Raw genomic sequence first — 13726 nt, 5'->3', positions numbered from 1 at the left:
CCATGTCATGTCATCATCTTTAGATCTTTATTGCAGACATACAATAAAACAGCTGACAGTGTGCAGCCATAGTAACGCCACGCCGCTCCTCTCCCTGAAGTGATGTGAATGGAAAGTGGAGAGCTGCTCCTCCTCTCTCCAGGTTCGAGGTATAAAGGGAGTCTCCTCCTGCCGGTGTGATGGACGAGGAGGAGCCCAGATTCCAGCAGCCTCTGGCGCCTCCAGTATCTGCCAGACTGAGCGGACGCGCGGATGATGGGAGCGGCTGGGGGGCCGAGATGAAGAGATTCACGCTCGGAGGCGGGGCCGCGCGCAAAAGCTCCAGCAATAACAACGAGCTGTGGCTCCTGCAGGACGAGGACTCCTTTAAGGAACCTCTGGGGACCGCTGACAGCGCCGACTCTGCTTTGTTATGCCCCGGGGAGGCTGCCGGTGGCCGGGGCGGCTCAGCGTCAGAGCACCACAGAGGGGACACAGTTTCGGAGGCGAGCGTGACAGGAGCGGGGCCCGTCGGGATGATATGCAACAAGAACGGAGACTGTAGAAGGGACCCGACCAGTTCAGGGAGCCTGTCGTCTCTCATCTCCAGACTGGAGAAGCAGGCGGATGGAGCCGTAGGGAGTGAGGACGGAAAGGGGCAGGCCGGGGGGATGGACGCCTCTGTCACTTCCGCGGGGTCCCTAATTCAGGGGCCGGTCGGGGCTGAGGTCAAGACCAGCGCAGCGACGGAGAAGAAGGACTCCAGAGTTTCCTTCTCCAACGCCCCGACCAGTAAAGGTCAGATGCCGCCGGGCGCGCAGCCAAGAAACTCTGTCACTTTCACCAAAGCGGAGGACAGCTCTCAGATAGTTCCGGACGATGGGGACTCTAGGGGCAACCAGACGTACATGCAGCGGCAGTTCAGCTCCATGCTGCAGCCTGGAGTTAACAAATTCTCCCTGCGCATGTTCGGGAGCCAGAAGGCGGTGGAGAAGGAGCAGGAGCGCGTAAAGTCTGCTGGGAACTGGATCATCCACCCATACAGCGACTTCAGGTACGGGACGGTCTGCTGCGGGCTCACGAACAGGTCATTCTGTTCAAGTTTTATGTGAATGGAAGTGATGAATAAATAAGAAAGAAAGAAAAAAAAAAAAAGGCCACGATTTCTGATGTCAGCAAGTGATGTTCGGTAGACTAAAAATTATAACAGAGCCTATCAAAAAAATAAATAAATAAAAAGAAGTAGCCTACACACAAAAACAATTATTTATCATTAAGCATACAGTTATTTTTTATCTTTCCAATTTGAATGGACCCACTGAGGCCGCTGCTCCACGTTTCTCATTGTCCGTTTGATAAAATGATGCGTTCACGGCACTACTTTTTAATGGCCATGTCAGTTCTGCACAAGTTTCTTCGGAATGTGTGGAAAAAGTCGATTTCAGCACCACGGACAGTTTAAGCCATCGTCCACTTTCTTTACTGCAGCGCCAAAACGCCCCTCTCTCATACTTCTTATTGATTTATTCATCAATACATTAGAATATCACTAATGAAGCTAACTGCTAACAGTTAAACACGCTTAGCAACAGATAGTTGGTATAACAACAACCTTTGTGAAGCAGCCCAGACATTTTAGAGCACTGCTCCACTCTGCTGGCACACTTGATGGAGATGCTGGTTTCGTTTTCCAACAGGACTACCAAGCATCGATACCTGATTTAATGACGCCGCTGTCACTGCGCTGGGCTGAACGCAGCTGATATAAACCCAGTTCAGAATCTATGGAGTGCACACCAGAGCCAGCAATGCAAAATGGCTGAAGGCTGCTATAAACGCGTGGTTAACCATGCCATGCTGCACTGATACAGCAATAAGAAAAGAGCCACAGTTGAGTATAGAGTCGATAGGTTAATGGACATGCTCTTCAGCAGGCCTGTGTTCAGAAATAATTTTATGCAACATCGAAATGCTCTGAGAACTGAAATATTGGGTGATAAGCTATAATAGCTAGTAATAAGTTATGACCATCAAAATTGATAGAAATACATAAAGATTCTCGCTCTGCATGTAAGGAAACTGCACAATACATGTGTTGCACTTTTTGAAACAATCTAGTAAAATAAAACAAAGTTTTCAGTGATTTGATTGGTAGTGAAAATGCTGAAAAATGAATAAAGTGAGAAAATTAAAGTAATCTCTACCAGTTTACATCTCTGTTGTAAATGTCAGCACTGTTTTCTGGGCATGTTCCCATCAAGGGTGATTTGTTTCATGCTGTTCCAGTAAAAGTTATGAATGCTGCTGGAGCCTGAACAGCAACTTTACTAGCATGTGATATCACCTGCTAACAGCAGCACCGTGTCTAGACAGTTCCGATTTTACTGTGCCCTTAATTCTTTTTGACAGCCATGATAAACAAGTGGAAACATCCTTGAAAGGAAATTTATCTTCACAACACTGAAGCATTTCGAAAAAGGCAGACTTGTGGTTTAAATACCTTCATTTAGAACATATAAAAAAGTCTACTTTCTGACTCCTTTGACAAAATCACTGTCACTGCATGTTTTATATGATTTATTTATCCATTATTTTACCAGGAAGTTCCATGAGATAAAATCTTTTTTCTGGGCCAAGTAGAAAAACAGATTTTGGTCAAATGAAGCTTGGTGTGAAGGAAACTATATATATATATATATATTATATATATATATATATATATATATATATATATATATATATATATTTATATATATATATATATATATATATATATATATATATTATATATATATATATATATATATATATATATATATATATATATATTATATATAATATATATATATATATATATATATATATATTATATATATACAGATAATCTTTATACAGATAAGCTTTATACAGATAATCTTTGTTATATATATATATATATATATATATATATATATATATATATATATATATATATATATATATATATATATATATATAAAAGAACAAATTGCAAACATTAAAAAAAAACAGAAAGGTCAACAAAATCAGTAAAGTCCTGTTCAGTCTGTGACACCTGTTCTCATGTGTTCTTGTGTTCATCATGGAGTTTTTCAAAACTTTCTTTTCAAATCAGATAAAGTTTTTCAAAACATTATCTGTAGCTGTAAGTATGTTAACACTGAATGAGATTTTTAAAGAAAAAGTCCCTGTTTTCCAATGAGTTCATGATGCAATGCCCTCTATCAGCATTCATTAGGACTTTGAGAAATGCTCCTAAGATCATCCTTAGTCCTGTCTGATGGAAGCACACTATGCCAGTTACAGGCCCAGAGTTTTTTTTGGCAACTTCCAATTATTTATCGCAATGCATTGACAGAAAAAGCTTTTTAATGCCATGCTTCTCAAAAAACACCTGTTGTGTGTTTTTTGGACAAAATGCCCAGATTTAACGGGCATTTTGTCTTCCCAAGATGCCACTTTTTTCGCAGCAGCAACAATGAAGTTTGAAGATTTCTTTCACTTCCGTTACCTTCCTGCTCACTATTCACTATTGTTTTTCTCCCAACGACCCTTATTTCTCACACCTCATGTGATGGCAAAGTAACAAGATTTTTTAAAATTATGAATTAATCATAATCAATATCACCAACTTAAGTTTTCATATTAATTTTAGTTGATATCTTCCCTTTTTAAGGGATCTTAGAGAAACAGGGCTCTGTGTCTCATGCTGTAATAACTCAAGTGTCTTATTCAAGCAAAAAGTAAAAGACTCAAACATATTCTTCAGTTGCATATATTTGTTTTGAAGGCCAAACAAAGACAGTTATTTCTCAATATTGATTTTATTTTCCCCATGGAATAAATGTACTGAAATCAAAGAACCATCTAAGATATTTTTAAGCTACTGCAATTAAAAACGGATATATTTGAACAATTTTTACCACTAATTCTGGTAGCTGCTCGAGATGGCCTTAGTCAGAGCAAACACAGAAATACATATTTATAACATATCATGTTGAAAGCTTCAGCGTTGGACCTGGCATGGATAAATCTTTGTTTTAATCATCTTCTGCTCAGGTTCTATTGGGACTTTACCATGCTGATGTTCATGGTCGGCAACCTGATCATCATCCCAGTTGGCATCACCTTCTTCAAAGACGAGACGACGACACCCTGGATCATCTTCAATGTGGTCTCGGACACCTTCTTCCTCATGGACCTGGTGCTCAACTTCAGGACGGGCATCGTGTTCGAAGACAACACCGAGATCATCCTGGATCCCAAGAAGATCAAGAAGAAGTACCTGAAGAGCTGGTTTATTGTGGACTTTGTTTCCTCCATACCTGTGGATTATATCTTCCTCATAGTGGAGAAGGGCATCGACTCGGAGGTGTACAAAACGGCCCGGGCGTTGCGCATCGTTCGGTTCACGAAGATCCTCAGCCTGCTGCGCCTCCTCAGGTTGTCCAGACTCATCCGTTACATCCACCAGTGGGAGGAGGTACGCTAATATTCATGTTTTGTCCTTTAATACAGGAACAGGGAGGTGGTTTGGTACAGATCACCAGTGGGTAAACAGCCACTGATGAAAGCATCGAGGTTTTGTTTCTAAATAGTACCTATCTGCAACAGCATGGAGATTTCAGCTAGAAACATGCTTTATTTGTTTAAGTGTTACAATTAAAATGACAAAATAAGTGTAGTTTTTCAGTTGTGGGAGTAAATAACTTTGAAATTGATTTTTTTTTTTCCAAAAAAGCGGGAATAAATAACCAGGTTTGGATTTTAGAAATATGCCAAAGTTCTACAAATTTCCTGTATTTCTTTGTTATAGTTTTTAGAATGCTTTTTCTTTTCAACTAAATTACCCACAGGAACGAAAGGTTTTCACACCAAAATCCAAACAGAACGAGAGACTTGACTTCTACTTTTTTTTATTTTTTTTTATCTCACGCTCTGCCTGTGCAGACAACGTCAGAATGTGCAGGATGCAGCAAAGTTTTCACATCATCAGACGTTTTTGAACCTCCTCTGTAGCAGCTCATGCGATTAAACGAGTAATTGTGTTTTGCATATCTCGACCGGGCATCCGTTCGTAATGGCTTTACAACAGATGGATAAATGAGGTTTTGCAATGCGTTATCACAATAAACCCGGTGACTGGATTATAGCTTAGTTTACTGAGGTAATTAATTAAAGCGTAGTGTGTGCTTGTCGGTAAGAAAGTGAAAAAGCGGTGTCGTGGAAATGTGAACAAACATTTCAGTGAGATTGACTGCGTTTCTTTTTCTCTTAACACAGATTTTATCTTTACACTTTCATGAGACATGACCGACGTCCAAGGCATGAAAAGGAGCTGAAAGACTAAAGCAGCCTGGATGCATCTACTGATGCCCAGAATTATTCATTCCCATGTATTAGCCTGATCTAAAACAAATTTCACCCACATGTTGGGTCTGAGAGGAAGTAATATTGTTTTGAAATGGCCCAAACATAAACCCAAGTTCAATCTGATTGCAATTTGTGAAAAGAGCTAACGATTAGCATGATGGCTAAAGAATAGTACAATAATTTATCACCCAGGAAACATGCAAAAAGCTGCTTACTGTTTGTAAGAAAGGCTTGGATTTTTCCATTTATATAAATATATATAATTGGAAAAATCCATTAACCTTCAGCTGCTCCACCTATGCTAACATTTTTTTTTGAAAAGTCATTTTATTTTGTTTTAACCCTGGTTTAAGCTTTGCAATTTTTACATTCAGCTTTATATTTGAAAAGTCACAGAAAATCTTAAAATAATACAAGAAAGCAAAACATAAACAACTTATGGATGACTCGCCATGTCGCACAGCAAATAAGCTTCATCAATGGACAGATTCATAGTCATCTGTAATATGGCCCATCCTGGCTGCACAAACAACAGTTACTGCTTGGTTTACCGGCCACATGTGCTTTTATCAATTTGTGCACAAACAGATCAGTCTGACAAACCAAACATCCACCAGCCGACGTGTGTGTGCTCTGGCTCTGAAGAAGCCGCTGCTCCTCTGATTACAGAGTGGTAATTTAAGTTCAGTGAGAGGGACAATTACCGATTCAAACACAGCAGCAAAAATAATGGCTCTGGCCTCAACTGCTTAGTTCAGCCGAGCTCTGCTCTGCTCGGCTCGATCCAGACTCAGACCCACCCCCAGCGCTCAGCTTACCTCTCTGCAGGTGTAATGATTTTAACAACCTTTTCCAGGTGAGGACACAAAACAAAAGGCTTTTTACATTTTTCAGGTTAATGAGAGTCTGAGTCCACGGCCAGCATTCACATATTATGAAGGAATGGATTATTTTTTATCTACCTCCTTCTGCTTGTGGTCACGGAGATGTGCTATGACCCAGATTGTGGCGTGACAGTGACACATAGCCAGGCGCTGCTATGGTGTCAGGAGGCGTATTAGTCCTGGAGACTCATTAATCACAATGTGAATGGCGCCTAATCAAAGGGTGAGCTGCTCCACGTCTTGCCCATCTTGCTTCTCCTTAACCAACCCAAGACATGAAGTCAATGGACATTTTTCAAAACACAGATGCTAAACACAGAACAAAGGGAGAAACAGCTTGGTGGTTTGGTGGTTAATTATGCAGTATTTATACGTACAACAGATTGAGAAGGGAAGAAGAACTTTGTTCATTAGGGATATTTGCAGAATCTAAAAGCATTTCTTATTTAAATAATTTATTCTGCTGATCTAGTAAGAGAAGCCAGTATTACTTTGGAGGCAAACTCCAAGATTTTTTTGATGATATAAAAAATCTTGTGTTTGAAATGATTTATTTCATTTTGTTGAAATGGAATACCAATTCCTACTAGATATTTAGTCACTCCTCCTATGAAAATACAGTTAAACCCAGTAGACATGTAGTTAGTGATAAATGTCACTTTTTTATGTTATGGTCTCCTGAAGAAACCTATGTAGATATTTGCATGCCTTTTAAGGTCAGGTTTTGTGTTTGTGAGAAACATTTAAAAAGTCTGGAAATAGTTTTCATAACATTTATTTTTAACACAATAAATTCCCCAAAATATTTCAATAAAACTTCACTCCATTTTGCTCATACCTGCTCATGAACCATGTTCACCTGTCAACCACTGGATTTTTAATTTGTCAAATAATTTAGTGGAAATCCTCTATCTTTATTTTACCCTCAAGTTCGTGCAGTCCTACTTGCAGTGAAAAGGGTCATATTGATCCCTACACACAGTCCTCATATCTTCACAAGAAATAACCCCAGTATTTGCCAATTTTAGTTCTGATTAACCCCTAATCTCTAACATGTTCCTGAGGGCCATTTGTTCAAAAACTAGTGGCTTTTATGGATATATTTGAGCCCGTGAGTATAATTTCCAGCCTATGTGGATAGGAGTGAATTCACAATAAAATCAAAGTTGTGCACTTATTTTTAGTAGTTACAGAAGAGAATGTGTTTTGTATTATTGTTCCCACCTGGAAAAAAAAGACTCCAGTGCATCATTAGCAGCTAAGATCACGGCCAAGATAGGTCTGTGCAAACCTCTGAACGTCACAACATGCATATCGCAAGTGGAGTATAATATGATTTGGGGTTTTAATGTTCCAGCGACCTCCCAGTTGCTGCCGGCAGGGTCTCTGATGCGACTGGAAGAATTACAGAATATCCTGACCTTGCTGCTCCCAAAGCTGTAAAATTCCTGACAGTGCCTGATCCTTTACATCTTCAGACACTTTTGGCCTAGTTCATGTTTATGTTGCAAGAAATTAACATGCTCTGGAATAAGAAGCCATCAGCTGGGCTCTCAGACATGCAGACATGTCTGGCCTACTTCGCCTGCCTGTTGGACACTTCTCCTGTCCCTAATGGGGAAATACACTTTTACTTATGATTTAGTGAAGCCTCCAGTTGCCCCAGTTAAATAAGGATTTCACACCATGTAATATTACCCCTCACCACACCTCCCCTCACACACAGTGGCAACCCAACCTGGCTGACTGCCAAGGAGACTGCAGTGATTAGTGTTTACCAGGTTGAGACCAGACTCTTACCTTATGCAGAGAAACAACACCAGCAAATCACCCAGATGTTCATTTCATCAAAATTTCTTCTTTGAACGTTCACAGCTTTTCACCTACGACTTGAGTCTAAACCTGTTGTATTAGACCTTTGAATATACTGAAGCTACTCTCCCTATTCGCAGATGCATGCACCATGTTAAAAGTGACATGTAGAAAAAAGTACTAGATATGCATTTGTTTGCTTAAAGCACATTCTTAGGAGCCTAGATCTAATTTTCTGCACCAATCCTGATTGAGTTTTAGGTGTGAATGTCTGGTAATGTGTAAAATCCACTTAAAATTGATGCAGCTGTATTGGAACACAATATTTTTTTTATAATAATTGTTTGCTTTTATTTTTCTGTTATTGCACATCTTTAAATGGATAGTCCTCCACTGTTGAGGGATGGATGGATGCGAGAAAGTAAAAAAAAAAAAGGGAGAAAGAGAAAGAAAGAATAAATACAGATATTTTGTCAGGTTTTTTCAGACATGTAAAATACCTCAATCAAACCTTTGCAGACATTATTGAAATGGTTGTGCCATTGCACCATTGTTAGTACATTGTTAGAAACTCTACTGTTATTTGTCATTGTATCTTTGGTTGACTAAATTATTGTTGTGTCAGAAGCCCATATTAGTTGAACTCTGGTGGTCTAAGTCATCAGCTGCAGATTTTTGCATGTGATTTGTATTGTACCTCACCTTGTATTTCACTTGTTTCCTCCCCCCCCCAAAAAAAAAAAAAAAAAAAAAAAAAAAAAAAAAAAAAATTATATATATATATATATATATATATATATATATATATATATATATATATATATATATATATATATATATATATATATATATATATATATATATATATATATATAATCACCCTTATGGCTTCATAATAAGCTGATGTCTTGAGTAAATTGGTCAAATAAAAGTCACATCCTCCAAAACAAAGCCTGAAAATCTGTTTCCAATGAATGTGTGACACCCTTCTGGATGGGCAGTGAAAACAGATCCGACTGTGTTTGCCATTCGCTGAGCTGTGACTGTGCTTGTTTAAACAATGATTGTTAATTCAAATCACACGTACAGCGCCACTTTGTCCCTCCCAACTCTCCGGTTGTGTGACCTCTCTTCCCATCTCTGCTCCTCCTGACAGATCTTCCACATGACCTATGACCTGGCCAGCGCTGTGATGAGAATATTCAACCTGATCGGGATGATGCTGCTGCTGTGCCACTGGGACGGCTGTCTGCAGTTTCTCGTTCCCATGCTGCAGGATTTCCCGTCTGATTGCTGGGTGTCACTTAACAAGATGGTGGTGAGCAGTGCGCCTTGTTTCTATGGTGCCTCTTAACGAGCTCGTGCCGGAAATTGCAGACGACAAAAACGTCGGGCAAAAAAAATCAGCGACAGTCAAAACATGGAACACGTTCTCCGCTGGAACAAAGCGGAGAGTTAAATGCAGTCAAATTAGGAAAATGAGCTTCACCCAAAGAGGAGCTTTCACACACGTGTGTGTGTGTGTGCAGGACTGCTCTCAGCAAAAACACGGAGGAGAGGAGATGCTGAAGAAGAGCTTTTCTTGAAGCTGTCTGTTTGGCCATGTCCTGACAAGGCTTTCCTTGTATTACACAGAGATAGATAAACCTTTTAGTTACTTGAAAAGCTATTAGCTAAAGCTATAAAGCTTTAGCTAATAGCCGAAAAACCTTTTTAAAAACATTAGTGGCACTAATTAATCTCTTGAGCAGGCAGTTTCTCTGTTAACGTTTCTTTTTGTCATAGTCCATTTCTGCAAAGCAGACTCTTTTTGTTTCATCAAAAACTAAATAAGCTTCAGTCAACCAGTAGAATGTCACCACAGACTCCCCATATGTCCTGCATGGCGTGCCGATGGGTTTATAGCATTTGGAGAGTTTAGCATGGAACGAAAAAGCTACGCAGGCAGAAAGTAAAAATCATTATACCCTCGGAGCTGAGACAGTACAAACTTAATAAATCTACTTGGTAAAATCCAGTGCACTCCCCTAATTAATAACTGGAACAGGCAATGTCAGCGTTATGCTGTGGGAATCAGTCAGAAGTAATGACTAGACACAGGGAAACCCTTTGGTTAGGATAATATTAATGACAGAGAGCACATGCTGGAAATAAATGATCAAATGAGAAATCTCAGGGCTTTAACTGGTATTAGTTACTTTGAGCATAATCTAGAATAGAATAATGGGCCTTCTCCATTCATTTCTGCAACTAGAATCCTCATATAATGGAAGTGAATCAGACAGGATAATTCCTCCTCTAAAGCTTCTGTCAGAGCCAGGCTCTCTTCACAGCTGTCTGACTCCGTTATCCCAACGTCCTATTTGCTAAGGCACAGTCTTCTTATTTTGGCACACAGATTCAACACAATCAGGTTGCTTAATCCCATGGCATAAAAATGCTTATTTGGATAGATGTGTTACCACAGTTTGTACAAAATAAAATGATAGACTTCCTGTCAAGTCCACATGTCTGCATGCTCGCTGACCTTGAAGAATATCATCATTACATCTCTGTCGATCCATCTGTTTTTTTTTTTTCTCCTGCATGTGTGTGGCAAAACAGAGTACATCCCTTCCAACTCTGTACAATACCTTTGTCAGGTTATAGACTTTGGCTCTTGGTTTGTCTGGAAAACCAAATTTTAGAATAGATTTCATGCCTCTTTCTTCTTGTGTTGTCCTTTTACAATCCTCGTGCTTTAGAATCTGACGATGTCGTCTCTGTACATGTGGCTGTGTTCGTATTTGATTTCGATTGGTATTCAACTCCACTTTCAGTATTATGTTTTGCTGATGTTGCGGTTTCCCAGTATCAGAGAGAGGGTCAGCTTCCACTTGGCTCGGTGACATTTGCGTGCCAAATGTCACTAAATGGTGCCAACGCTTTCTCTGCATATAGATCCTTAAAAAAATACGTATAACCACTGAAACTTTTCCCCACATGTTATGACTTCAAACATGAGGGTTTTTATTGGGATTTTATGCAACAGACCAACAGAATTCAGGTTTTCTACTTCCTTTTCCTCTCTCCGCAGCGCCACGGTGACTTCCTTGGCATGTCTGTTTTGCTATGTGCAACTTTGGGAGCTTTCTGTAATGTGTGAATATCGGCCTCTAAAGGCTTTAAGAAGCAACTGTTGACTTGTAAACAGTACATGAACATGCAGGATTCAACAGCTCAGTCATCACAACAAAGCAGATCTGCACGGTCTGTTACGTAAGTGACTCTGTGTTATGTGCATGATGACAGGAGGGTTTTACCCCCCCTGCCCCCGGTCAACATTACCTCAGGCTTATTGGCTGCTCAGTCAGCGACATTAGAATAAAGCTGCTGTCTCCCCCCTCCTCCTGTCTGTACGCTCCACTTAGAACTCAACTTATTGTGCTGCATTGGAAGAAGAGTTGTTGTAACAGCTAATTTGTTTATGCATTAATGTTTTATTCAGTCACCCACAGATGCATTTGAAAAACACTCCCAGGCTTTCAAAGTTAGTAAGAATATCCTCGTTTCATTCAGCTACTGAGGTGATCTGACTGCCTGGGAGGCCTGTCGGGGTTTGTGTGTTCAAGTAGAAAATGTAAGATCTGCTTGTGAAGGCGTTGCTGTGTGTTTGTGCAAATGACCACCGTTGTTATTTGGCCAGGATCCACCAGATAACAACGATACTATAGTTTAAGACAGACGTCTGAAATGCTGGATGCTTTCCCTGCTGTAAGCTGTGGCAATGCAGCCCAGCAAGCCAAACTAAATAATTGGACCCTAAAAGTGTTTAGATGAGGCATGAATTATATAACTAGGAGCTTATCTGCTGCTCTATAAGGACTGATTGAGACTTTATCTATCTGTCTGTCTGTCTGTCTGTCTGTCTGTCTGTCTGTCGTCTGTCTGTCTGTCTGTCTGTCTGTCTGTCTGTCTGTCTGTCTGTCTGTCTGTCTGTCTGTCTGTCTATCTATCTATCTATCTATCTATCTATCTATCTATCTATCTATCTATCTATCTATCTATCTATCTATCTATCTATCTATCTATCTATCTATCTATCTATCTATCTATCTATCTATCTATCTATCTATCTATCTATCTATCTATCTATCTATCTATCTATCTATCTATCTATCTATCTATCTATCTATGGACACCACTCCAATTTTGTTGTGCTCTAGAAACTACAATGCCTATAGCAGGTCAATTTTATGTTCAAGGTGTGACGTGTCCTTAAAGATCATCTGAATCAATAGAGAACACAGGAGAAGGCAAGGATCTATTCAGCAGAGCTGATGACTCAGTGAAAGGTTTTTCCATCTGGCCAACATCCTGCATGCCACATGGTCAGGCGCTATAACAGATTATGCTTGACAGCAATGGTAAAAACAAAAAAAAAAAAAGAAAAAGTGATTATTTGTGGCTTTTTCGGATCAGACACTTTATTGTCCCACAGTGAAATCTGTCTATCAGCTCATCAACCTTTTCATTCCTGGAGGGACTTTCCATAGTTGAAAATGAAAGGTCTTCTTCATTCTGGACACAGAAAAGACGCTTTGAGTTTAAATCATATGGTTGCAGCTTACATCATCAAAAAAAAATAAAAAAAATAAATAGTCATGGTTGCACTTCAGCGAACTATTTTCCACTTTTGTGTTTGGTGTTTAACCCTTCATAAGGCAGAAGTTACAGCCAAAGGAAAACAAAAATTCATATTAATATTTATCTTATAGAAAAACCTCTTTTTGTGCAAAATTAAACCTTTGAAGTAGTTTTTCTATTTTTTTTATCTGGACTATAAATAGTCCTACTTGCATAGGTGGAACTACATTTTTCTGAAAGTTCACAAAATGACAGCTGTGATGTGCCCTGCTGGGTTATTTGCCAGCCTTGAAACCTTGAGGGCTTAAACAGATGTGAGGCTGTAAAATGCAGCAAGTTAAGCAATTTTTAAAAAGTCTGTTTTTAAATGTGATCAAACCTCACCAAGCACAATATAGGTGAGTATGTATATCACATAATTTCAGCTCAGGCTGAAAGAATTTAATGTTTCACAACATTTAGAACCTTTTAGGTTGAACGGGTTTGTTTGTTTGTATTACTGGTTGGACTTGTTACCACATTTCCAAAAGAAAAAAACTTTTCTCATGTGTTTGTTAGCGAACTTCAGTGAACAATCAGCATTATGAGGAACCAGGAACACAGCAGAAAGGTAGACAATGGTGACGTTATAATCGCGGTTAAGTCATAAAACAATATGCATCTCACATAACACTGGATTTCAAGCCTCCTGCTCTGAATGCATCATTCAGACTGGGTATTTAAATGCGTCCTGAGTGACCACATGGATCCTTGATTAAGAGAACTATTCTGCTGCTTTTTTGTTTTCTGACTGTGGGCATGTTGTACCTTGGCAACATGTTGATACTGAAATCTGATTGGAGAGCACACCAATAATCCACATGTCCACAAACAATTTCTACAAAGTAACGGCACAAGTTAAAACAGATGCATGCAGTGGATTTCAGCTTTCATATTCGCAAAATTAATAATGAAAATCATGTATGCCATTCCTTCCACGTCACAATGAAGCACAACTTTGTGTTGGTTTACTCACAAAACATGCATATATACAC

The 13726-nt window shown here is 39.4% G+C and overlaps 1 protein-coding gene across 1 annotated transcript in view; it reads left to right on the top strand.

Moving 5' to 3' along the window:
- hcn2b (hyperpolarization activated cyclic nucleotide-gated potassium channel 2b) overlaps positions 1–13726 on the top strand; it is a 39789-nt gene continuing 26063 nt past the window's right edge. Inside the window, exons 1-3 of the mRNA XM_055053305.1 lie at positions 1–1033; positions 4057–4480; positions 9223–9384. Coding sequence (XP_054909280.1) covers positions 180–1033; positions 4057–4480; positions 9223–9384 — 1440 coding nt within the window. The 5' untranslated portion in view covers positions 1–179. The remainder of the gene's footprint in view (positions 1034–4056; positions 4481–9222; positions 9385–13726) is intronic.

The sequence above is a fragment of the Poeciliopsis prolifica genome, unplaced genomic scaffold (assembly GCF_027474105.1).
Source record: "Poeciliopsis prolifica strain line A6 unplaced genomic scaffold, Auburn_PproV2 SCAFFOLD002, whole genome shotgun sequence".
NCBI classification, from domain to species: Eukaryota; Metazoa; Chordata; class Actinopteri; order Cyprinodontiformes; family Poeciliidae; genus Poeciliopsis; species Poeciliopsis prolifica.
Note: the sequence above shows the minus strand (reverse complement) of the source record. Positions and strands in the feature narration are given on the sequence as shown.